The following is a 23,251-nucleotide window of genomic DNA, read 5'->3' on the forward strand; positions in this document are numbered from 1 at the left end:
TCCAACTGCCCCTCTGTAGAACAACATTGTACATTAACATTTAACATCATCATGAGTCTCCAACTGACACCATCCACAGAAAATGAGGAAATCCACTAAAATAATGATAATGACTACATTGTCCCTCAAATCATTTTCATCAAAATCCATCAGGTGCACAACTGTAAACCAGAGGAATGGAGTTATATCCGCCTTACATCTAATAAACACGAAACAGACTGAACAGTTATCCAAACATACAAAAGTACTGAACCAGAATCAGTCAACAAAGCTGCTGGATTTCATACAACCATAAAAAAGTAAAGGCATGAAATTACAAGCATATTTGGCTTTGACCTAACCAGCTGATAATGAAGCAAAGAGCCTCAGTTTGCATGCCACTCCTTATTTTTTCAGGTGTTTTGGGGGTTTATATGTCGACATTTCAAGAAATCTTCTTTGGTGGACCATAGCACTCAAATTAGCAAAAACACTGAAATACAGAATAGAAGACAAAATACAGAGGTGTGTGATTTTGTATTGCAGGAACTAACATCAATTAACATGTTGGAACACGTTAAAAATGAATACAAATAAACTATTAGCATCATTACTACTACTACTGCTATTATTATTGTTATTCCATCAAAACTGAGACAACTTCTATAACATTGCTTTCGAGTATAATGTATATGACTGACACTTAGGGTGTGGAAAGTTCAGGGATGTCAAGCAACCTTCTCTCTCAATTATAATATTTGAAGTGATATGGTTATCCATGATTGATACACCTATCAACGAAACTTAATGCATCATAAAAATGTAATAAAATAGAGCACTTAATATTTTACAGAATGATTACTCGGCCAACATATGTTAATTTATGCCCCAACATGATTTATTTCATGTTTTCAATCTTCTTTTAGAGGCTTGTTCTTAACTGATACATCAACTTTTGTCAATATTTAAATTTGATTCCTATCTTTTTCACTTGTAACTTTAAAGCATACATTTAGATCAGTGGGAACTCTTATAATACTCACAAATTCACAGCATCTCTGGATTATCATTACATGTGTTGCCATACTGTTGAGAGATCATGCAGCAATATCTGTTGTTGTAATATCCCTAGTTATCACAAATATTTCCATGTACTGTATATTGGCAGATGTGCAAATCTAAATTACAACACATAATTGCTTTAAAGCGATGACATGCATTTTGGTAAATATATTTCTTATTTCTAAATTAAAATAATATTAATTGTATTTATAATAACTTGATTGGAGCTCAAGTGTATTCAGAGAAATACTTTGTTATAACAAACAAATCTGTAATCAAGGATTAAATTATTGTCTAATATTCTTTTACTCTCATTATCAAGTATAGCATTAAAAATGCTCATACCAGTCAGCATCTAAGAGTTGATGACTATCAGAACCTAATTTTCTGCAGCTATTTGCAGCACAAATCCTGTGACACTGAGCTCTATTGTACTGAGTTGAACTACAGCTGTACACATTACAGTAAATCACCCCAACACCATTCGAGTGATAAATAATATACGGAAGACAAAAATAAGTTGGCAATGTTAATGCTGAAATCCCCATGTAAGAAACTATACAATCTACTTTCATTTTTAAAGGATGTAAAAAAGTTTGGGTTACTGTAAAAAAATAAAAATTTAGATATACCTTACGTAATAGCTAGAAATATCTGACAATTTCTGTGGAAAATATAGTTTATTATGTGTAGTTCATAATATTAACCCTTTGTGGTTATTGCTTTTTTTCCCCAAGGATGGTACAGGCTTGGAAGAAAATATTCATTACAAATCACCTCATCCCTTTTGCATTCAAATGTTTCACCACAATTGTCTTAAGTATATGTACTAGATAGGTTAGCAGTACATACCAGAAACTGCTTTGGTTTAATAGCTCCACCATTTTCATCCTTGGCTTGCTTTGCAGTTTCTTTAATCTATCTGAAAACACATGACAATCAAATCAGACACGACAGACTGAGAAAATTCTAGCAGCTTGAATGTTTAACAGGTTTACATAAAAACAAAGCTTGTGAAAAGAATAAAAATTTATGGCAACTTCAAACCAACTCTGTTAAGAAATAATGTTACAATGCAGAGAATTGTCTCGGCTTTCTCAGCCGCTGATGATCTAAAAACCCACTCATAACTTTCTATCTTTGGGGTCTGCATGGTTTTGTTTTTTAAGTGGACATGTCCGCACATGTTTGACCTCTGCTGTTTTACAGTTAAGATTAGATTTTACTTTTGAAAATGTGTCCAGTCCAGTTATTTTAAAACTTTATTCAAGAAGAACCAATTTACTTGCATGGTATCCTATGTATAGGTTATAAGTTTTTGTAAGGAGCATGGACTAGAAACTCATCACTCATTCTCAAAGTTCAACTGATTTGTCTGCAATAGAACTAGGTTACTTGAAGCATACTTGTTTTTCGCTGTGCACATGCATGCCAGGGTTAGGTAAATCAAACAGACGCAAATGTCTCCATAATTCTGAATTTAAGACCCTCACTCTCACTTAATGGTCTGGCACTTAAACCACTGCAATCAAAACCACAACATATATTGCACGTACATACACATACATTTACCCGAAGTGCCCAAGATTTGGTGTACAGGGTCATATATTTTCAGGCAAAACATTTTTCAGCAGGCTGTGGTATTAAGTATCAACTTTAGGGTGGGAACAAAGAACTTATTTGAATAAATTAAGTAGATTTTTTTTTTCTTTCATAATAAATCAATGCAGCATTCTTTACATCAACTCCACTCCCCCATATCCCTGTGTTCTCTGATTGAGAGGATGACAAGGACCAAAGAGGATGCTGACAGTCACCACGGATTCACTTTACATTTACACTGAAACGCTCTTGCAAATGTGATCTGTTTCTTTTGTTAGACGCCTATTTGACAGTGTGATACTTCCCTAGTGCACGAATTTACCACTCTTTCCGGGTTAATTACATTCACAAATAACAGCGCAGCATTAACATTAATACCAGCTTCTGACGTTGTAAACTGATCACTTCATCCACATCAGAAAATACAGCAATGGCCGTGGAAAGTACCTTAGTTTAAGTAACATTACGACACTCGCTAACTCGTTTATCATTCTCAAGTTAGCTAGGTTAGTCTTACCCATGTAAAGACTGCTAACAGTGTTTGCCAATATTGTTGGAGGTACCGTTGGCTACCTAACGCTACGCTGTTACGGTTAAACTCAATAGTGGAGTTAACGTTAGCAAAGTTAAAAGCTAACTAATTAGATGACGTTAGCTAGGCTCAATAGCAGTTAATGCTAACGTTAGTTACTTCGGCTCCAATTCAGCTTTGAAGGCTAACGTTAGCAGATTACGAAAAGTCAAATCTGCAACCTGACACACATTTTAATTCTCACCGGTTATTTGTATCATCACTCCCGAAAGTGAGTAACTACTGAACAGGGATGCATCCTGGACTTGTAGTTAAACAGAGGCGCATACCCACACACACTGAACATGAGTGTATGTGTGTGTGTGTTGCTTGTATGTTTGCGGGTTTCGCGCGAGCTAACTAGCTAGCATTGCGAGCTCCGCACAATGCTCTATCAGTTGGATCATGGCTAAATTAAAAATGGCGGTTTACACAGCATATGATCGGTACTTTACCCTTAAAAAGACACTAGTTTGTAGTCTCTGGCCTCAGTGGTGGGTGCGATTCATCGATACTAGTTCTTAAAGAAGAAAAATGTATGCCGCCAGTTAGCTAAAATCCATGTCAATACTGTGCATTAAGTCTTAATGCTTACCTCGAATGCGTGTTACATTTGCTTCTCCATCTTGCACTAGCGAGTGGTAGGGCAGTTGGGATCTCGCGAGAATACCTGCTGCTGCGTTTACCCAGGGCACTCCCTTGTAGTTGTACAGAAACGAAAAACGCTGGTTCATTTGAGTCTCAAAGAGGTGACACCGGCTATTAACTTGTATTTCCATAATCCATATTCTGATTAGATGTGCACACGAAAGCACACAGCAGAATTATCCAGGCTTTATGAAAAAATATTTTAACTCAAGTTAATATGAAACTGACAATGAGGAAATAAAGACTGCACATTTTAATAGCAACTGCATGAGACCCCTATTTGGACGGTGAGTTATAATCAAAATTTAGCAATGGAAGTAATGTTTGTGTATGAAAATAGTACAATTATTAGTACAACAAAAAAACAGAGAAAACGATATTTGAGAAGTAAGATCTTAGGTGGCTTTAACATCAATTGATTGAATCAATTGATTTCTCTAATTGAAGAGAGTACATATGTTTAATAAAAGACAATATTATTTGTTGTATCTTAATGATGACCTTTCCAATACAAAATATTTTGCCTAAATCCCACGTCAGTGAATGCTGTAAAAACTGAATTATGTGCACACAGTAAACAAAAACCCATTAATTCAAGGCAAGCCACACATCTCACTTTTGATGTTCCTAAAATAAATTCAGTGAAAAGGAAAATTTTGCCCAAGGTATATTTTATCTGTTCCAGGTCGTATTTAAACACGTCATGTTTGAAACACACAGTACACACCAACACAAGAGTGAATATCAACAATAATTAATAAAACTAAATGGATGAAGTAAAACAGGGGCTTTTTTTTCAGAACAATTCACTATTACACTGACAAGACAACATGACAAACTAAGCATGATAATTACTGCGTACAAATATAAAAAATGAACTATTTCAGATATTTTCCAAATACAGCAATGTATCATGTACAAGTTATGTTAAGAAAGATTTCAAAGTTTTTGAACTATAAAAGAACTTAAATTACAACATATATTTACATATCAATTCATATCCTGCACCTTCACAATGGTTTCACACAGTTAAATCTAAATTACTGCCATTTTATCACTAGTACATTCTGTGGAGAGAAAGCACATCTCTAGATCTGGCCCAAAGAAGCTGCCAACACTTGGGGCACAAATTATGGCAATTTGCAGGAAACTAGACTCCTCCTCACAATATTTTTTTGCTCTTCCAATGAAGCTATATAAATTACAAATATTACAGATATTTACAACTGCAACTTAAACTGTAAAAATTCAGACAATGCAATGGATACAATTTTTATACAGGTAATAAGTGGTTGAAAATAATTAAAGTAGGGACCAAAAAGATGTACTGGGGAAAACATTCTGTGTTATAACAGGCTAAGAGATGGCAAAATGCTGGTAAATAAATATGATCACAATAAATAGAATCGTATGATGTTACTCTTGGCATCTGTTAAGTGCTGTCTATTTTGTGTGTAGAGCTACAGTATATGGAGGTACACAAACATCAGTGAGAAATTCCTCAAAAAGAACTGGACATTGAACAGATGTGGCATATAAAGAGCTGATCATGTGCATACACTACAGTTTGTGTGTAAAGACTGGTGGCCTGTAATCAGTATGCCAAAGACGAAAGTGTGTAATGAGGTAAAAAGTCAACTTAACAACACTACAGCTTCATGGGCGTGTTTGTGGGATTGTGTGAGGGCTATAAAGACATTACATTTTACCCGACTAGAACATTGGTGTTTTTTTCTTCCCTTTTAAAAATCATGATGGACAGGAGAATGTATCTGCATAAATAAAGCCACTTAAACAGCCTAAACTAAATAAAACATTAGGTTCAGTTAATTTAGAGTTCTGGTTATTTTAGCATTTTAATCTACGTTCACCCTTTGAAATGCAAGTCACTATTTCCCATTGCCAATATCAAATGTGATCATTAAGATTTATCTACGACATTTAAGTGCGCATCCAGCACATTACAGTGAGTGGTTTAAAACTACAGATGTGCCTGTTAAAATACTTGTGCAGATATTGATAAGTGGAATGAGTTGTGATTTAGCTGGGTAAAGCAAACGGTGTAGGACAAGATGTAATGAGGTTCAATAACAGGTGAAAACAGTAAACAAATTTATCTAGAGTACAAAATATAGATCACTATCTCTATGTCCTTCAGACCTACTTTCACAAAAGCCATTTTCTTCCTTCCCACTTAAAAGTCTTCCACCACATTTCCAACATCTCTCACAAGAGAAGTTTGCCATTGCGGTGTATTTTCAGAATTTTTCCAAGTCTCTGTTTTGCTGTTGCAAGTCCTTTCTTTGGACGTTTCCCTAAATAAAAGGAAGAGGGGAAAATGCATGAGAAATTTGCCATCACTGAGATGTGAGATGATGCTGTCATTGCTTCAGGTTTATGCTTACCTTGACCAACACCTGTTGTGCCTTGGCTGGCTAATCCTGCAGGGGATGTACCAGAATGAGAGCTGCTGTTCTGCGGAGACAGTGAAGGTCGACGTGAAGTGAGGAATACACCCGGGGCCATGGCTCCGCTGCCTCTAGGGCCTCCAGGGCCGAAAGGTCCTGGTCCTGCTGTGTATTCATGATCCAACAGACTAGCAGAGAAGTAGTCCATCCTTCTGTCTGGGCTGAAGTCTGCTGTAGACTCTGCAGCAGGTGGTGGTGAGGGTGGGGCTGGCTCAGTCTGAACAGGGGGAGGAGTGACGACAGGAGCAGGCGGACGCTGCTTTTTGGTGTACTTCCTTTTCGCAGGCTTTTGCTGCTCCTGAATCATATCCAAAAGAAATAACAGATGATCTTTTACTCACTGGGCACACACTTCAAACAACGGCCTTTGTTGCCCAACTCACCTGTTGCGCCAGCTTGGCTGCAGCTGCTGCAAGACCAGTTTCTACAGATGCGACTCTAGCCCCTTCCCTGGCTGGCCGTTCCTGTTTGGGAAGGGTGGGCATCACCCTGGCTATAAATGAAAATAAATGATGAAGAGGCCAAAGATCAGAGAGCTAAATAGCAAATATAAACCATCTTATTGATATTTTTAAGCCAGCTACCTTTTGGGCTCCAAGGCGTGTCATCCCAGTTTTTCTTCCGCTTCATCTTAGCCTTGTTAGCATGGTCCTCCTCATCAGACTCCAAGGACGGGTAAACTTAAACAAGGATTGATTTGCACAATTAAACAGAGTTGATCCATAAAAGCTTTTAACTTAATTGCTTGGACTAGTATTGATTTGTACAGCAGCAGGTGTTAGTTGTTGAGTGTACTGCTTACCATAGTCTGAATCTTTAAAACAGGTTCCCAGAGTCTCTTGCTCATCTGGACTCTCCTCGTCACTTAGGTGACGGGCTGGCCTTTTAATTGGCCGTTTTCCAGGCCGCTGGATGACAGGTTTCTTCTCAGGATTTGCTGTCTTTTTGACCCCTCCAGTCACCCATACAGCCCTGCCACTTTTATCCTTGACCTTCCCTAAACCCTGTGTCAAGCCACCAGAAATAGACAAGGGAGATGAAGATGAAGAAGATGAGGAGGAGGAAGGAGGGTTGGCCATGGACAGCATACCCTGAATGGCGTCACGAGTGCTGGGAGAGGCTGGGGCTTCCTCACTGAGAGAAGAAGAGAGTTGAGCAATCATTCATCAGCGAATAATATGTGAAATATGCAAGTTTCAAAGGTTAATGGATTCTTGCAGCAACACAGTGAGATATTTTTTCCTACTTGTGTTCTAAACGATTGATCCAGTCACTAAAATTCAAAGATTAGGAGGTGTATTTTTTAAAAAATACTTCAAAACATTACAAAACTCAAACTGCCCTTTTAAATAAACATATTAAAAAATTACCATCACAGAGATCCTGAATTTGAGTGTTAAATAATTCAAATTATAAATTAATCACAAATGATCAAGGAGATCTAACCTGAGTGCTGCAGAGTCCAAGCCTGCCACTTGCTTGCTGGCCTTCAGTAAGTCCAGAATGCCCCCCGCACCACCCTTCACTCCATGGGCGGCTAGTGCCTCTTCATCTGTGGTGTAATCCTCCTGAAGCCACATGCACAAACATGCTATTGTTACTATTGAACCAGTGCAGGAATAATAAATCCTATCTTATCTCAGGGATAATGCATGGCACATGTCACAGTATAAGAACTGTCTTACAAATCACAAGACGTCTATTCCATTGGACAGAGGACAGAGTATGTGCCACAACAACTTCAGTAACAGTGTATCTGTTCCAGTGAATAAGCAATTATCACAAAATAATAAAACGGAAAAATAACTGACAATAATCAGATACACTTGCATTTACAAAATACAAATCTAAAATTGGTGACCTCATCAGCAATTCATTATTTGAATAGTAAGATTAATATGTAGATTGGGATATGCAGTGAACCAGCTTGATCCAACTGAATACAGGAAATAGTCTTGTAAAACAACAAATGTAATGTCTGTGTAACAAAACCCTAAGCCTGTATAACAATAAATAATTTGTGATGAGCTGTGACCAGCGCAATGCTAAATTTGGAAGTAGAGAAGTATCATTTATCACTTTTGGGATTGACTTATGGGCTACTAAAGCGTAAAGACGACGTTCAGAATTGGTCCTAGAAATTTAGATTGTTGTGTCAATTATAATCTTACCTCAATGTCAAAATCTACCTCTCCTGGCTCCCTGATGCGATTGGGGTCAGAGCACGGTTTGGCTCTGGGCAGCTTCCTGGGAAGACCTGATGGCACAACTAAACAAAGTTAGGTTACAGCAACAAGTTGGCTTTTAAAACTATAATACTGACTTGTATCAGGTTTTAACAGTCCAAGCCTTCAAACAGCTACACTGATTTTCCGACAGATAAAGAAATTAAAGAAATGTAAAAGAGAGCTAATTCCTTATACTGAATTCTCACCGCTTAGTTTCTTTTTCTTGCTTGGCCCTGCAGGTTTGCGTCGTGGAGGAGGGGTCTCGTCAATCTGCAGCTCATCCTCAGACTCCAGGTCAGACAGACTGGATCCCTCCATGGCAAGATGTTTGTAGTTTCCAGCACGCCCTGCACCATTACTCTTGCCATCTTTCTTACTAAAGCCAGAAAATCAGCAGGTAAGAACCCAAACATTTGAAAGTCAAATACGATCACAAAACTTAAAAGGAACAGCTGCAAAGCTTACCCTTGAATTTTTCCATTGGTCAGCACAAGTTTCAGTTTGCTTTTATTCAGCTTCCCTTCAAACTCCTCCAAAGGCAACTCCAACTGGAAAGACAGATAGGAAGTGAAGGATGAGGACATGAGGATTAAATGTTTAGTAAAATCAAACATGTGAAATAAGCATTCCAGCTGTCTTCACCATCGTCTGCAAATGTCATACCTTGTTCTTGTTTTTGGATTTGCCAGGTTGAAATTTCTTGAGTGTATGTTTGGTGTGGATCTCAATGAGGTCTAGTTCTCCTGCTTCTGCCTTAAGGAGCCCCTTTTGATTCTTCTTCTTGGGTCCTGGGGATGCAAGACCCCCTATCCCCTCTTTAGGCTTCGGTCCTTTCTTTTTTCCTGGGGGACGTCCTGAATTCTGAGAAGTGGTCAGGGGAGCTTTAGAGAGTGGTGAACCAGGGAAACTGGGGTCCAGTGCGGCCAATGTTTTGCTGGAAGATATCCTATCAAAAGAGTACAGTACTGTTTAGTAAGTAAAACCAATTAAGTTATATTGATATTTTAATAAGCAAACATTTTAAAAAATTAAAACAAAGCTAAAAACATGCACAAACTTTGAGTGATTCTATTATTTACCTCAACCAGACGAATCTCCTTGGCCAGGTCCTTTACTAATGTCTGAGTATTGATGGTTTCCGGAATTTCCACTTCATGCTCTGCTAAAGCCTGAGAGTAGGGAGATAACACTTAGTTTACTCATTTCACCCAACATTTTGCAGTTAAAGTTACAATAACATAAAAGCCATTTTTAATTCAACATCTTGTTTAAATTCAAAATTTAAGGGAATAGTTTGACATGTTAAGAAACCCACTTTCTCGTGGAGAGCTATTTCTTCTTTTGCCATCTCCAGTCTCTCCCCTGTCCCATAAAAAACTAATTTAAATTGCATATGAGCGAACGCATGGATATTTAGTGGAGGAGGAGGAGCAGCGCTGCTGGGCATCTGTCTGAGTGAAGTGGCGATTCACAGAACAGACCAGCAGGGTTATAGAAATTATCATTCTGATTAACAGCAGGAGGCAGGTGGGTAAAATAATACAACTTTAATAAGGAAAATAATTACGTTAAATGATGCGACCCCCCAGCAGCAAAAACGATAAATGCATCTCTCATTAAGAGAGGCAATAAGTGCATTTAAGCATGAGGTCCAGCAGCTTAACTTCATTGATTATTTAAATCTCCTGACACACCACCAGGATTTGTAGGATGAAGTAAGTCAATGTTCTGTGTTCTTTGACACATCTAAAACACACAATGAAATTGTTTGGAGTAACTCAGCCATCCTCCTGAAAATCCTAAACTCCATATTTCCTCCGTTTATCACTACAGCTTTGACTTTGCTTCTTAAATGTGCTGTTAATTCTGCAGTGACATTGCTACGTGCATGGACAAGTTTAAAATTACTGAAAGCAGTCTACGCACATAAACATCTGCATGAACATGAAAGGTGCATCTGACTGAATATTGCACCCTTTAGATAGCAGGAAAATACTGCAACACTGTCTATAGGCCAGGCTTCTGTTGGTCTTTGGTGCAGTTGCTTTCTGCTGCCTCAAGATAGCAATTTGCCAACAATGCACCTGACTACACCTCATTTAAGACCTACACGTTCTTTTAATGTTGCAATTTAAGAGAGTCTTTTGAGATTTAAAAAAGCTGTAAATATTAAGTAACTGAATGACATTTTGCCAACCTCTTTACGGGTCCAGCCACGGAAAGCATTGTTCAGGGCCTTAGCTCCATGAACCAGGTAAGTGGCAGGGTGTCTGCGGTTTTCTCTCAAACCTGGGAAACAGAATAGCACAAAGTTAAGAACAAATAATAAACATAGGCAACTCAAGCTGTTCACAAAAAGACATACAAACATTATTGAATTCATTGAACTCACCTCTGAATGTATCCAGAAGGTGCTTTCCAACATACCAGCACACAGTCTCAAAGTTGGGAAATCTGAAGAGGTCTGCTGTGCTTAATCTCTTCTCTATTTCATATGCTCTAAAATGACAACACAGCACAGGCACATTCAGACATCAGTGGTTATAGCCACAAACTTGTGGATTACCTCTTTAAAGATGTGACCGAAAACTGATGTAAAAATGCAATTTATGACCAAAAATAGGAATGAAATTAGGGGAACTACAGTAATTGAAGGACCTAAAGGCCCATTCGCATATACAAGTTCAAGTTTCAACCATGTCTGAGGAATCATGAAGATACCGCAAATGATAATATAATAGAGTCAGAATAATGACTGTGGAAGACAGTGGCTGATAAAACCAAAAAGGCCACCAAAGCAGCAAGGATCTGCCACATGTGTTTTTTTCCTGGTTAATAATGGTTTAAAGTAAAATCAAGTTTAAACTGTATTAACTAGTATGGAAATAGTCCTAAGGAAACTAACCGCAGCTGCATATCAATGTTGAGACTATGCAAGAAGTTTCCTCCAAAGGCCAGACAGTCCACTGGAGTCAACACAGCATGAATCCACCCTGGAAAACAAATGACAAAAGGGTAATTATTACTTTGTTCAGACTAACAACTCTACTATAAACATTTTGTGACTAACAAAACAAATACCTTACCTGTTGGTATGAACAAGGTGTTTCCTTGTTTGACAGAGCACTTGTAGCACATATCAACCTGGTCTCCAAAGAACATCTCATTCTGGTTAGATGAGGAACTCCACCGCTCAAAAAGTGCCAAGTTGGCTGGAGTGGGGGAAATTAGGTAGAAGATTTTCTCGCCCTGAAAAGACACAGAGGCAAGCTCTTAGACTAAAACCAAAAAAGAAAATGTGTTCTGCAGTCAGTGTTACTGTAATAATATGATTTTGTTTTTCCTCTCACCCTCAGGACATGGTACCATACTGAGGTGCCTCCAAAGTCAATGTGAAAGTCTGTGTAGCTGTCCTTCACTCCCATTAGGCAGTACTTCTGCACGTTGGGGCGTTCAAACACGGATTCTTCAGGCCAGAGGTTTTCCACCCATGAGAGTTTCCTCACAATCTTCGGAGTCTCAACCAAGTTTGACAGCCTGAAATAATACCAACACTTGTCTTCAGTCTTTAAAATATCACATCAGTAACAACACAACTTCAGTTACAGAATAAAGTTCTCACTTCTTTCTTCTTTTTTTTTTGAGTCCAACTAAATTTGATTGAGACATAACATTAAACTCAACTAACCAGACACTGCAGTATAACGATGAATTGAACAGTCCGTAAAGTGAATGTTTGTGTACCTGGTCTCAGAGAACTCCAGGCTTATGACATTGAGCACTCTGTCTCTGTTGGGGCTGTTGTAGTATTCAACAAAATCTCCCAACCGCATCTTCAGGTCACATTGGCGAGACACATCAATCACATCAATCTCTTTGTCTGCACCTACATTTAGAATAAAATTAACAAGTTTGAGAAAAGTGTAGATGACTTAGTTACTATTTCCAACACATAAAAGCAAACACATTTTATTTTAGTATTAAATGTGTCAAAACTATACCAATGTAGTGCTCCACATCGCTGACGCCAAATGATGCTGGAGGAAGGGTCATTCCAAGACCATCCCGCCTCAGCACCATGACAGGAACACTGAAAGAATGCTCTTCTAGAAACTCAACGGTCAGCTGGGCACCAGATGGCTTTAGCAAGACTTCATCCGCACTGTCATAGTAACAAAAACAGACACATGCACAAGTTTTGATTATGAACACAAAATGTGCTTTACAAATATGTTACAGTAAGGCATAGGCTCTAAGACCAGAAGCTCTGGAGTAAATTCTTTACTAGAGCAACACTATTACACAAAAATATAGCAATAACAATGTGATAAAAACTTATCTTAATGTACATTCACACCTCACGTTTAGTTGTTGAATCAACATGTGATGTGCACTAAAACCAGTCGGACATTTAATGCACATCATGGTTTTGTCGTTAAACAAATAGCAAACTTTAGCCTTTGCGTGACGCTGGGAGAGACTTACTTTGGGAAGGTGCGGCTCCGTAGCTCTCTTACAAACTGTGGGCTGCCTGTTTTAACAGGCCGACTTGGATCTCTTGCTCCACTGGCACCATGATCTGTCTGTTTATTGCCTCCACGGCGTTTGCGCACTGTGGAACATGGGAGACATAGGAGGAAGTGAACAACTGCATTTTTATGTAAAATAAACCAACAGGATTAGAACTAAACGTAACTTACTGACAGACGGCCCATGGGTGACTTGACAATTGGGGCAGTGATAAAGGTCAATCTCAGCTGCTTTGTCCTCCTCTACTCCCACACAGCTACATCGAAAAAGATCATGTATCAGACAAGGAATGCGCAGATCAGATAGCTTAATTGTGATAAGTCAAATACTGCCAAAAGAATCATGCAACTAATAAAAACAGATATAATAACTACACCATAACTTCTACAACATACCATTTGAATATATTTGTAACAGCACAGATTTAAATCTGAAAATGTTTTACCTTCCATGGAACCAGTCTTGACAAATGTCACACTCGATCATGAAGCGTGTCACATCATATGGCAAGCGACACAAGCAGTACACTGGCACCGATGCCATATTGCCTGTGTGTGGGTGGGGACTAATTTTCAATGTCAAAATCTAAATTAAATTGGAAGAACTCTTTAACAGGCTTCTTTATAAACTATGTAGTACTAGTAATGATATCAGTGTAACTGAGGTGGGATGCAAGTCTGTCACTTCACTTCCAGATCCTTGTTACTGGTACGTGCACACCGGGATTTCCCTGAAAGCCTGCTGAGATATAGGAAAGAAAGAAAACCATGTTAATAACTTGCGTGAGACATGACAATAATCCAACTGTATGGCAAGCTCTTTCATTTACACAGTAAAGCACACACACTAAAACCTACTCCTGCAAGAATATACATTAGTAAATATATGCAGATGTGTATACATGCATACAATGAACATCTACTTTTCACACCATATACACATTACCAATATTTACTCTGCATTTCTTTGCACCACTTGTACTGTTTACAACACTCAGAAAGGCTAACTTCCATACACACTGTTGTGTATACTTTAACGGTGCCGGCCATGGTTATTAATAGTAATGTAATAATAGTAAACTGAGTATTGTTGTCCTAAAGTGCCAGCGTATACAACTAGCAAGATCACGAAACTATCTATTTCGGTGGCTTAACATTTACCTTAAAACGTTTCAAACCATGACATACTCTTCATATAATTAATTAGAGAGACAAGAGTGATCGTATATTATTCACAGATTTTGATACAATTTTTTTTTGTTCTGCTAGCCAGTTGATCACATTAGCTAACTAACAGATCGTAACGTTAGCTCCCTGTTTGTAAACACGCTATGCCCAGTGACTGTTGTATTGCTATCAAAACACTAACGTGTTTAGCACATAAGCTAACGTTAGCCGTGTTAGCCACCAATGCTAACCTAAGCATTAACTTAAACTTAAGACAAGAAAATACAAAGTGCAATTCATTTAACGTTTAAACGTTGAAATAAACGCTTCATGCACTCGATACTACTGAAAAGTTTGATCCAAATAAAAGAAGCGTCGTTTGAAAGCCAAATTGATATTCAGCGCTAGCAACTTACCGACATCTAGCTGCGGCAGGCCACGCATTCAAAAGCCGTTGTAATCCCCACTCAAGGCCGGGGTTAGCTGCGGCCTTATTATGCAACGTATTATTAGCAGTTTGCTTTACCACATATTTATATTTCAACTCCGTAATGCCCAAATATCGGGTCCAGGTCCAAAAATTCACTGGCCCAGAAAGCTAGAACCCGAAGCGACCTAGACGACCATAATAACTACAAATAACGGCATCTTGAACTACATCAACGCCATTTCAAAGGCAGTAGCGTCAGACCGTTGTTTGTCGCTATCTGCTGTTGAAAGAACAATAAAGTTGCGGACAGTCAAATGTCGAGTTGCGTTCAGGAAAAAAAACGTTGCCAAACGTTACAGTAGCCTGCAAACTTCTTGCGTTTGTAATAATATAGTTAGATCAATACAATTCAGAAAACGTCTAGAAACACATAAATGAAAACATATTTACCAACTTTTATTTCATTGACACTTTTATTTACTGTCAATGAAAATGATTTTGCTCAAGTAAGGAGTAGTAGGAAGGCCCAATGCAATACATTTTATGCAATGTGATCTATGCAAACACACAACTTTTTTATATCAAAATATTATTTCACATCATAGTTGTGATATATTTTTGGTAATTTTCAACAACATGCACACTAAAATGTAAAGATTTATCTTCACCTTTATTTTACAATTGGAAGGAAGATTAAGCAACACCTCAAATTATTATCTCAAAAAGTACATTAACATACTCTTTACAGATTGCACATCTATTAATTAACATGTGAATAACTTAACTGAATATTTTATTGATGAATTTTTGCCTTGCTCCTCCAGTGTTTTTGCTCATGTAGTTATTTGTATGTCACATCACATTTTTGAGAATGAGATTTGAGATTTTGAAATGAATTATTCCATTCAATTTAGTTCAATGTAATAATCAGTTTGCAGTTTGTTTGATATTTTAAATGGATTCAATTTGAAATATCACTGATCTCATTTGAATAATTATATAATCATCACTTCATAGTATTCAGTATTCATGCAGGGCACACTTTATAAATTCTGCTTATTACTGAATTGGTTAAAGCCATTTTGTGTTAGTGTGATTGCTGGGCAATAGCTTAGCCTTTACCAAAAGCAGAGGCAGACTTCATGTTCATTGTAATGGATCCCTATTTAACAGTTAAAATATCTGCAAATTGATTTTTTAATTTGTACTGCATAAATCAAGTGTTTCATAAGTATGTCTTCAAAAGTGGCTGGCAGAAGTGTATACTTCATCTAAATTACATGTACTGTAAGTGATGCCTAAATGTAACAACCAAGTCGCCCTTCTGGACTTCACACTTAAGTTACTGTGGTGTGAAGGAGCAAAATTATGACATGTAAAAAAAATCCACACTATGTTTGATGTTTAACATCATTTATTTTGATTAGTTACAAAACATAAATAAAATCAACAGTTGAATTAGTTACAATTCACAGAGGCTAAATAACCAGCAACGTACTTTATGTTTTGAGGTTTCTCTGCCCAAATGTCCTTTTATCATTGGTTCTCATTAATGCCATTTTGGGACTCCCCACGTTTTTGATGTATTCATTTTAAAGTTTATTCATTCTGACCTAAAGCTAGCAGGAAGGCTTATGTTGTCTGTATCTAACAGGTTGTCATGGTTAAGAACTGACATAAGATGTCAAAAATGAGCAAATTCTCTGAATATAATCTTAAAGGACCCTGGCCTGTCAGGACACAGAGAGGTGTATGAAGGCAGGGGAGTCACATGTAAACAGGGATGAAAACCAGTGTTTTCTAGTTCCAAATAACCTCGGATTTATAATGAGAACACAATTTTACAATTTGTACAACCCCATTTCAAAATACAAAAATAATCTTTATCTTTTAGATAACATTTTGGTAACACTTCAAGGACAAAGCCAGCTCCACATCATGGATAATGATCATTAAGCTGTAGCTCGCAGTCAACATGTTAGTATCAGACATGACAGCACAGTATCTCACCTTCACTAATCAAGACCTACATCTCTGTCACAATGTGGGTATTCTTGAAAAGCAACAAATACAGAAAACCGTGTTATATTCTAGATTATGCAGTTGTGGATTCTGAACAACCATACCCTTTAGCACAAAGTATTCCTCCTTCACAATTTATGTTTTAAATGTTTTTACTCACATTTAGCTGTCTTAAATAACCGGTACAATCTCCTGTTTTCAGTGGCACACAATCTCTCTATCATTAATAAAACAGAAATGCTGCTTTGACTACAGGCTACTTATTACGCCAAAAAATGTGTTAACGCCTGACCATTAATACTCAAATATGTGTATGGCTAAGTGTACTGATAACCCAATAAAATGTGCCGTAATATATCAGCTGCTGATATATTACTCTGTGTATCTCTGCATCTAAACATGAAGCGAGTTTAGGAATTGAGGAATGGAACATTTTTGACTAGAGTAAACCTTTTGCAATGTGCGTGAAGCACAATTATGGCCCAGAGTTCAGTTTCTGACAGATGCATTCACACTGACAGCCTATGGTCAAAGACTAGAGTTCACTAAAGAAATAAGTCTGTCTGTTTAAGTTGAAAAACGGGCAATTGACATCAAGCTTACAGCCGGCATGTGGTCTAACCTCTCACTTTTTTTTGTTTTTGAGGAAACAAACCGAAAACACAGGCAGAGTAAACATTAACAGTTGGGTACAGTGACATCTGAGAGGCCGCTTTGAATGAAATAAAACAGGGATGCTATTTTAATGCAATATACCATGGGACTATCACAAAGCTTTGTCACACAGGAAAACACTCACACACCCACAAAAATGCATTAATTTTAAAAGGCAATATGGGAACAACCCATATGGTCTCCCCAGCCTATGGTAACTTGGCAGTTTTTTTCTTTTTAATGTTCCTCCTCAGCATGACACAGTGGTAGACTTTGATATGCAGAGCTCAAAAGCAAAAATGTCAAATGTGAAAGCATATCTTACTGAAACCAATTTACTTGTGACTGATTGGCTGCAAATGGTAAATGTCTGATTCATGAATATACAGTGAGTGCAAGCAGTTTGCACTCAGGCAAGTCAAGTTAGTCATTAGGTCATGCAGTCTTGGGCTGAACAGTGAACATAGACGGCGTTTTTCAATTTGCCATCAAATTATGAATTCATCAGAATTGATTAATACATCACTCATAGTAATTCAGACTCTTTCTATGTTACAGCTGCGAAACATAAAATAATACAAATGAAGCACATGTTGTATTGGTGCACTTCACTGTAACAGTAGAATGTTTGGTCACATTTTGGTAATGATGGTACCGGATAACTTGTTATAACTGTGTAACATGCTGTTGTTGGATTTTTGTTTAATTGCCCATTGAAACACCTTGTGCTGCAGGCCTACATTTTTAAAAGTTCATGAAAAGATTCTCTATGTTTTCATCAATGTGCTTCTACAAAAATATTTATGCCTTACAGACAAATCCATACAATACATGCTGATCAATTTAGATGACCATTACTAATTGCACTTTTAAAATTGATAGTCCTTTCACTGTAAGCATCGACAAAATTGAACAAAAGATGTCAACACAACTGTCAAATATTTTGTCCTTCTTGTCTCTGCTTGGGGAGAGTTCAGGTCCAACTGAGTTGGTTGCAAAACAAATACATGTACGTTAATCTGTGTAAAAGGACAAAAGGGATATGTACTCTGATAGTCCATAAACACTCACCCACACTCATAAACGCACACACTCATACATTTAAGAATTTATACATCTCAACACCCATACATACCATGATTCATAAACCTCAGCTGCTGTGTTCCAATTTACCCTCTGTCTGTACATACTAGAATCTATCGTCTCTCACATTCACTCCCCCATCTCGTCCAGAAGTACACTGGAATCCATATATTCATTGCATTCACAGCTCTCTTATGCATAAACAGGACTAACACTCCAAATTGATCTGCTTTACTTCCTGATCCACTTAGGATTTCCATCTCGTGCACCTTCATGTTGACCTCACACTTCGCCTTGGTTTCATTTCTGTCCCAGAGGAAGAGTTGAGGTGGGGGGTGTTGGGTGAATTTTGGCACTGGAAGGTAGAGCAGCAGTAGAGCAAGAAGAGGAAGAGGTGGAAGAGGATGAGGAACAGGAGCAAAATGTCCCCCCAGTAGCAGCAGTGCTATCCGTGGGTGCAGTGGTGCTACTGCCAGGCAGCAGAGGCCCAGCCGTTGACACGGGAGATGTGGGCATTTGGGAAGGCAGCAGTGGTTGGCTTTGAGGTGGTGAGTGGGGCAGCTGGGTGATGGGTTGTGTCTGTGGTAGTGACTGGGATTGTGTCGGAGATTGCATCCGGGTCTGCGGTACCTGCTGGCGGAGCGGGGACTGTGGATAGGTCATCTGCTGGGGGGGAAGAGACTGATGGAGGTGTAAACTTTGCTGCATCTGTGGCACTTGAGCCATGTGCGTTTGTGGGGGTAGTCCCGGAGTTTGCGGGGTGGACAGGCTCCCTCCACCTGTGTACTGGGAAGGGGCTGCCGCAGGCAAGCTAGCAGGGGTCGAGGATGCCTGGGGGTTCAGTGGTGCCACTGGAAACCAACTTGGTGAAGCCACCTGTATGGAATATAGTAGTGAGTGCTAAGGGAATATTACAGCACACAAATACATCATTGAAATAAATATATAATATAATATATAATATTTATAATGTTTTCGTAGTCCACAAAACATTTTATGGAGCTTCTCAGCAAAAAAGTGTTGCAGCACTCTCCTTAAGAGGAGATGATGTAGATGGGGACTTGTTTTATGTTAAAAAAGAATAAAATGAATTCATTTAGCTTGTCTTGCAAAATCCAAGTCTCCAGAAGCCCTGAGATTTCTAACTGATTTAGAAAGACATTGTTTATATCCATTCATGAGTCAAAATCTTCACTGTAGCAGCATGTTCATGAGCTCTGAGACTTCAAACACCCCCTTTTCAACTTCAAATCAATTTGAGGTCTCAGGGCTTCTGTGATTAAGGACGCATTCACACTAGGCATCCATACTGTGCCCAAGCGCATTTGACCCCCAAAGTCCAGTTTGTTTGACTAGTGTGAGCGCTCTGTACCACACTCAAGAACGGTACACTTCCTTGGCCCTGGCACAGTTGAGTTGTGCTTCAGGACAGTACGGTTGCTCATGCACGAGCAGAAACACTGTTGCGCAATGTGGACATGAAGAGTAGTAATGTATATAACGCATAATCAAGAAATCCAGGAATGTAAGAGAGCCTATGACAAAAACAACAGTTAAGTTAGTCATGTACTCTGTGTTCTCCAAAGTGCCACGAACCACGATACAACGTGATGACATATGTACGAGGTTGGCCTGCTCAAGTCAGTTGCAGGCGGAGCAGTGTGAGTGCAGGCCAGCTGGGGAAGGGGGAGAATGGACAAACGCGCTTCGGCATGGTATGGAGCAAATGGGCCAAGCGTGAGCATGTCCTAAGATGGTTGAGCTGTATCAAGCCAGATATATTTGGTTTTTTTTTTTGTCTGTTTGATTTTTTACATTGTACGTTTTATGTTGCTGTGAAGCTCTAGAAAAGTTTCGTGGAATACGAAATTTCACCCGACTTTCCACTGTCATGAGGCTGATTAGATAGCGATTTCATCTTCATTTTTCGGTGAATTTAACTTTTAATCATCTCTCGCAAAATATTTATCCAAATTTATCCAACACATTTAAGATAAAACATCAACAATCCACCCAACCATGTATCAAACCTTCTTTCTTCCTACCTCAGTCTGCTGGCTCCAGCCTCCCAACTCCTGCACCTGCTGAATCTGCTTGATTTGATTGAGTGATGGCTTGGGCGGGGAGGGGCCCACCGTCTCCTTTGTCCAATTATCTACAAGCTTGTGCAGCTCATCTGTGAATGTGCTTTTTCTTAGAGGACTCTGATCTGTCGAAAAAAAAAATTGGGTATGCATCATACCACTGACTGCAACTGAATTATGTGTAGCTTTGATATGTCAATGAGAAAGCATACCTCTTTTAGCAGGCAGCGAGGTGTGGTGCTCTGGGTTGCAGTATAGAGGCAGTCTACTCTGTTCACCACCTGAGAAACCACTCGACTGCTGAATCGCTGGATGAAAGATACAAGAAACGGTTACACAGACAGCAAGCAACTGAGAAAAGATAGTTGAGAGAGAGAGTGTTGATAAAAAGCCTTACCAGAGTGCGTAACTCCATTGTTATCCATGTGAGAATGAGGCCGTGGCCGGAGCTTGATTTTCGCTGGCCTGGGCCTACGAGGAGAGAGGAGAGGAGGTGCCGTAGGAAGAGGAGGGGTTCGGGACAGGGAGGCAGGCAGACTCTGCCTTTGGTCTTTGAGGGATCGAAGCTGTCTGTATAGTTCCTGCAGCTCTCTGTTCTGCTGGGCCTGAAGGGATACCACCTCTTTGATGTGTCTGTAGAACAAGAGATAGAAAACAGAGAGTAGGTGGTGAGCATTCTGAGGCTGCACGATAGATCATTTAAATAGGGTCCTAAGAGATAAGATAATCAAAAAAACTGACTTACTTCTCTCTAAGCTTGTGCAGTTCTTTTCTCAGATCTTCATCTTCAAGCTCACTCTCATCTTCCTCATCGCTGCTGCCCAGGGGTGAGTGGCTGTGCCCATGACCTCGTGGCAGGTGAGCCATTGCTGGGGTCCTCTTACTTTCATCTTTCTCTCCCTCCTTTGCCCGACACTTCCTTCTCTCCCTCTCTAAATCAGGAGACACTGGGGAGCTGTCAGTCTGTTTGTCTTCTTTCCTAGTCTCAGCCTGCGTTACAGAGAAGCGTCCCACTTTCCTGTGAGCGCTGCTGTGCCCCGATGGAGCCTCCTTTGGGGGAGAGGGTTGGGGCACTGGGGTGACCTGTGGCAAAGGAGGTGGGAGACATTAGCTGCAATGAAGTTGAGACTAATGAGTGACAAAGATAACAATCTGAGAAGTTGCTCTTACATGAAATCGCCCTTTGCGCGAGTGAGGTGGATTCAGGGGTGGTGCCTCTTTCTCCTCTCTAAGTGCCTGACTGCTGGAACGTCCATCTGATAAAGAGACAGGGATGAAAAACAAAAAGGGAAGACAAGGACCCAAAGACAGGAAAGACAGAGACACGGGTGTGAAGAGCACATGAATGACGATGTAGACAAATACAACAGTGACAGACAATAAATACACAAAAAAAATATACACAACAGAGAGACATATAGATGCACACAGATAGACATGGGGCACGAACACAAAGGCACAGTGTTAGAAATCACCCACCAATGACACATATCGTCAACTTTGTGACTTACATGGCTTGCATGCAGGTCTGTAAAATGTGTGAACATATGTTGAGTTCTGTGGCAGTCAACTCTCTACATTACAAACAATAAATTGAAGGATAGGTGTAACTTATTGTGGATGTAAAATTACATGCTGATGAGAAATATGTAATGAGTGTGTGGGAAGGGGTGGTAAATGCTTGTTTCATTAAAAAAACACAATGATAGTAAGTTGTTAGATCAAATAAAAAAACATACTGTGAAATGGCAGTTAAATGTTAACAACAGTGTACCCCCACCCACCCACACATCCACTCTCTCATTCTCACTGACTCACCATATTCCCACTCATATACCAGACAACACAGCCCAATATCATGTTTGAGAACCACAGTGATATTGTTCAGTGTGTTTGATATTTGGGATCACTACATTAGCAAATTGTGTACATGGATAATCACTGCATAATTTACAACCAACATTTACATATGCAGCCTGATACAGGTGTTACTTACTGATAACGATCCATTATTAGACACTTGTGTAGAACACAACATAACATGCTCATGTATGTGTACTTGTAGCAAAAAAAGAGTTCTGAGCTACTGTCACACAGATCACACGGAAACACAAACGCATGCAAGATGGCTGAAACACTTTAACATATGAAAAGCCTACCCATGTATAACAGAACCTGACTTTAGCTTGTAGGCCCTGGTAATGACACAATATATACTAGAAATGATGCAGTAACACTGTATATTAAGGTCCTTTTAATAAGGAGTTAGTTAATTGGTCCTTATAAGATGCCTATTAACATTAATAAGACTATATAAGAATTAATAATAATAATAACAATATTAATAATAGAAATAATAATAATAGCATCAAGAATATGTTTGTCAGATTAAAAGACATTTATAAACCCATATAATTAACTTGTTTATGGTGAATAGGCTGCTTATGAATCTTAATAAAAACTTTGAGATTCTTATCATAGTTCATAATAGCATTAAAAACACACTTATTGAAATTAAAATGTCAATAGAATTTTTTTTTTTTGCTTTAGCTTGTCATTCTGAAGTAAATACTGATTGCGCTGTGTAATGGCTGTAGAAAAACGACATCATCCTCCTATTGATCGGTTCCCTATAAACCTCACTTTCACTATGATATTTGGCCTGCCCACTGGAACTGATGTATACCGCAATAATTAATTAAGCATTATGGCACTGAGGAAAAA

General features: G+C 38.8%; 3 protein-coding genes across 18 annotated transcripts in view; all 3 read right to left on the reverse strand.

The window, feature by feature from the left end:
• The window catches only part of huwe1 (HECT, UBA and WWE domain containing E3 ubiquitin protein ligase 1), a 42,539-nt gene extending 38,643 nt beyond the window's left edge, over positions 1-3,896 (reverse strand). For 10 of the 11 annotated variants that reach the window (XM_030424181.1, XM_030424175.1, XM_030424173.1 and 7 more), the window contains exons 1-2: positions 3,810-3,896; positions 1,894-1,963 (exon numbers count right to left, since the gene is read on the reverse strand). The gene's annotated coding sequence lies outside the window, so the exon portion shown is untranslated. Of the gene's footprint in view, positions 1-1,893; positions 1,964-3,419; positions 3,551-3,809 lie in introns of those variants that run through there. The other variant, XM_030424171.1, reaches the window with a different exon arrangement.
• Positions 3,897-4,516: 620 nt separating this feature from the next.
• On the reverse strand, positions 4,517-14,980 carry phf8 (PHD finger protein 8). Its single transcript, XM_030423320.1, is given in 23 exon segments — positions 4,517-6,177; positions 6,268-6,628; positions 6,714-6,823; positions 6,915-7,010; positions 7,133-7,464; positions 7,777-7,898; positions 8,502-8,587; positions 8,765-8,934; positions 9,024-9,106; positions 9,222-9,464; positions 9,466-9,504; positions 9,638-9,727; positions 10,756-10,847; positions 10,951-11,057; positions 11,464-11,551; positions 11,645-11,807; positions 11,909-12,095; positions 12,303-12,444; positions 12,560-12,720; positions 13,044-13,170; positions 13,259-13,344; positions 13,534-13,829; positions 14,671-14,980. Coding segments are annotated over 22 exon segments (3,072 nt in total). The 5' UTR covers positions 13,632-13,829; positions 14,671-14,980; the 3' UTR covers positions 4,517-6,088.
• Positions 14,981-16,076: 1,096 nt separating this feature from the next.
• Positions 16,077-23,251, reverse strand: part of wnk3 (WNK lysine deficient protein kinase 3) — a 45,655-nt gene continuing 38,480 nt past the window's right edge. For all 6 annotated transcript variants that reach the window (XM_030422365.1, XM_030422364.1, XM_030422363.1 and 3 more), the window contains 6 exons: positions 21,698-21,783; positions 21,273-21,610; positions 20,925-21,160; positions 20,740-20,835; positions 20,489-20,652; positions 16,077-19,319 (listed from right to left, as the gene is read on the reverse strand). In XM_030422365.1, the coding sequence (XP_030278225.1) occupies positions 18,744-19,319; positions 20,489-20,652; positions 20,740-20,835; positions 20,925-21,160; positions 21,273-21,610; positions 21,698-21,783 (1,496 nt within the window). In that variant the 3' untranslated portion in view covers positions 16,077-18,743. The remainder of the gene's footprint in view (positions 19,320-20,488; positions 20,653-20,739; positions 20,836-20,924; positions 21,161-21,272; positions 21,611-21,697; positions 21,784-23,251) is intronic.

This window comes from Sparus aurata, chromosome 7 (assembly GCF_900880675.1).
Source record: "Sparus aurata chromosome 7, fSpaAur1.1, whole genome shotgun sequence".
NCBI classification, from domain to species: Eukaryota; Metazoa; Chordata; class Actinopteri; order Spariformes; family Sparidae; genus Sparus; species Sparus aurata.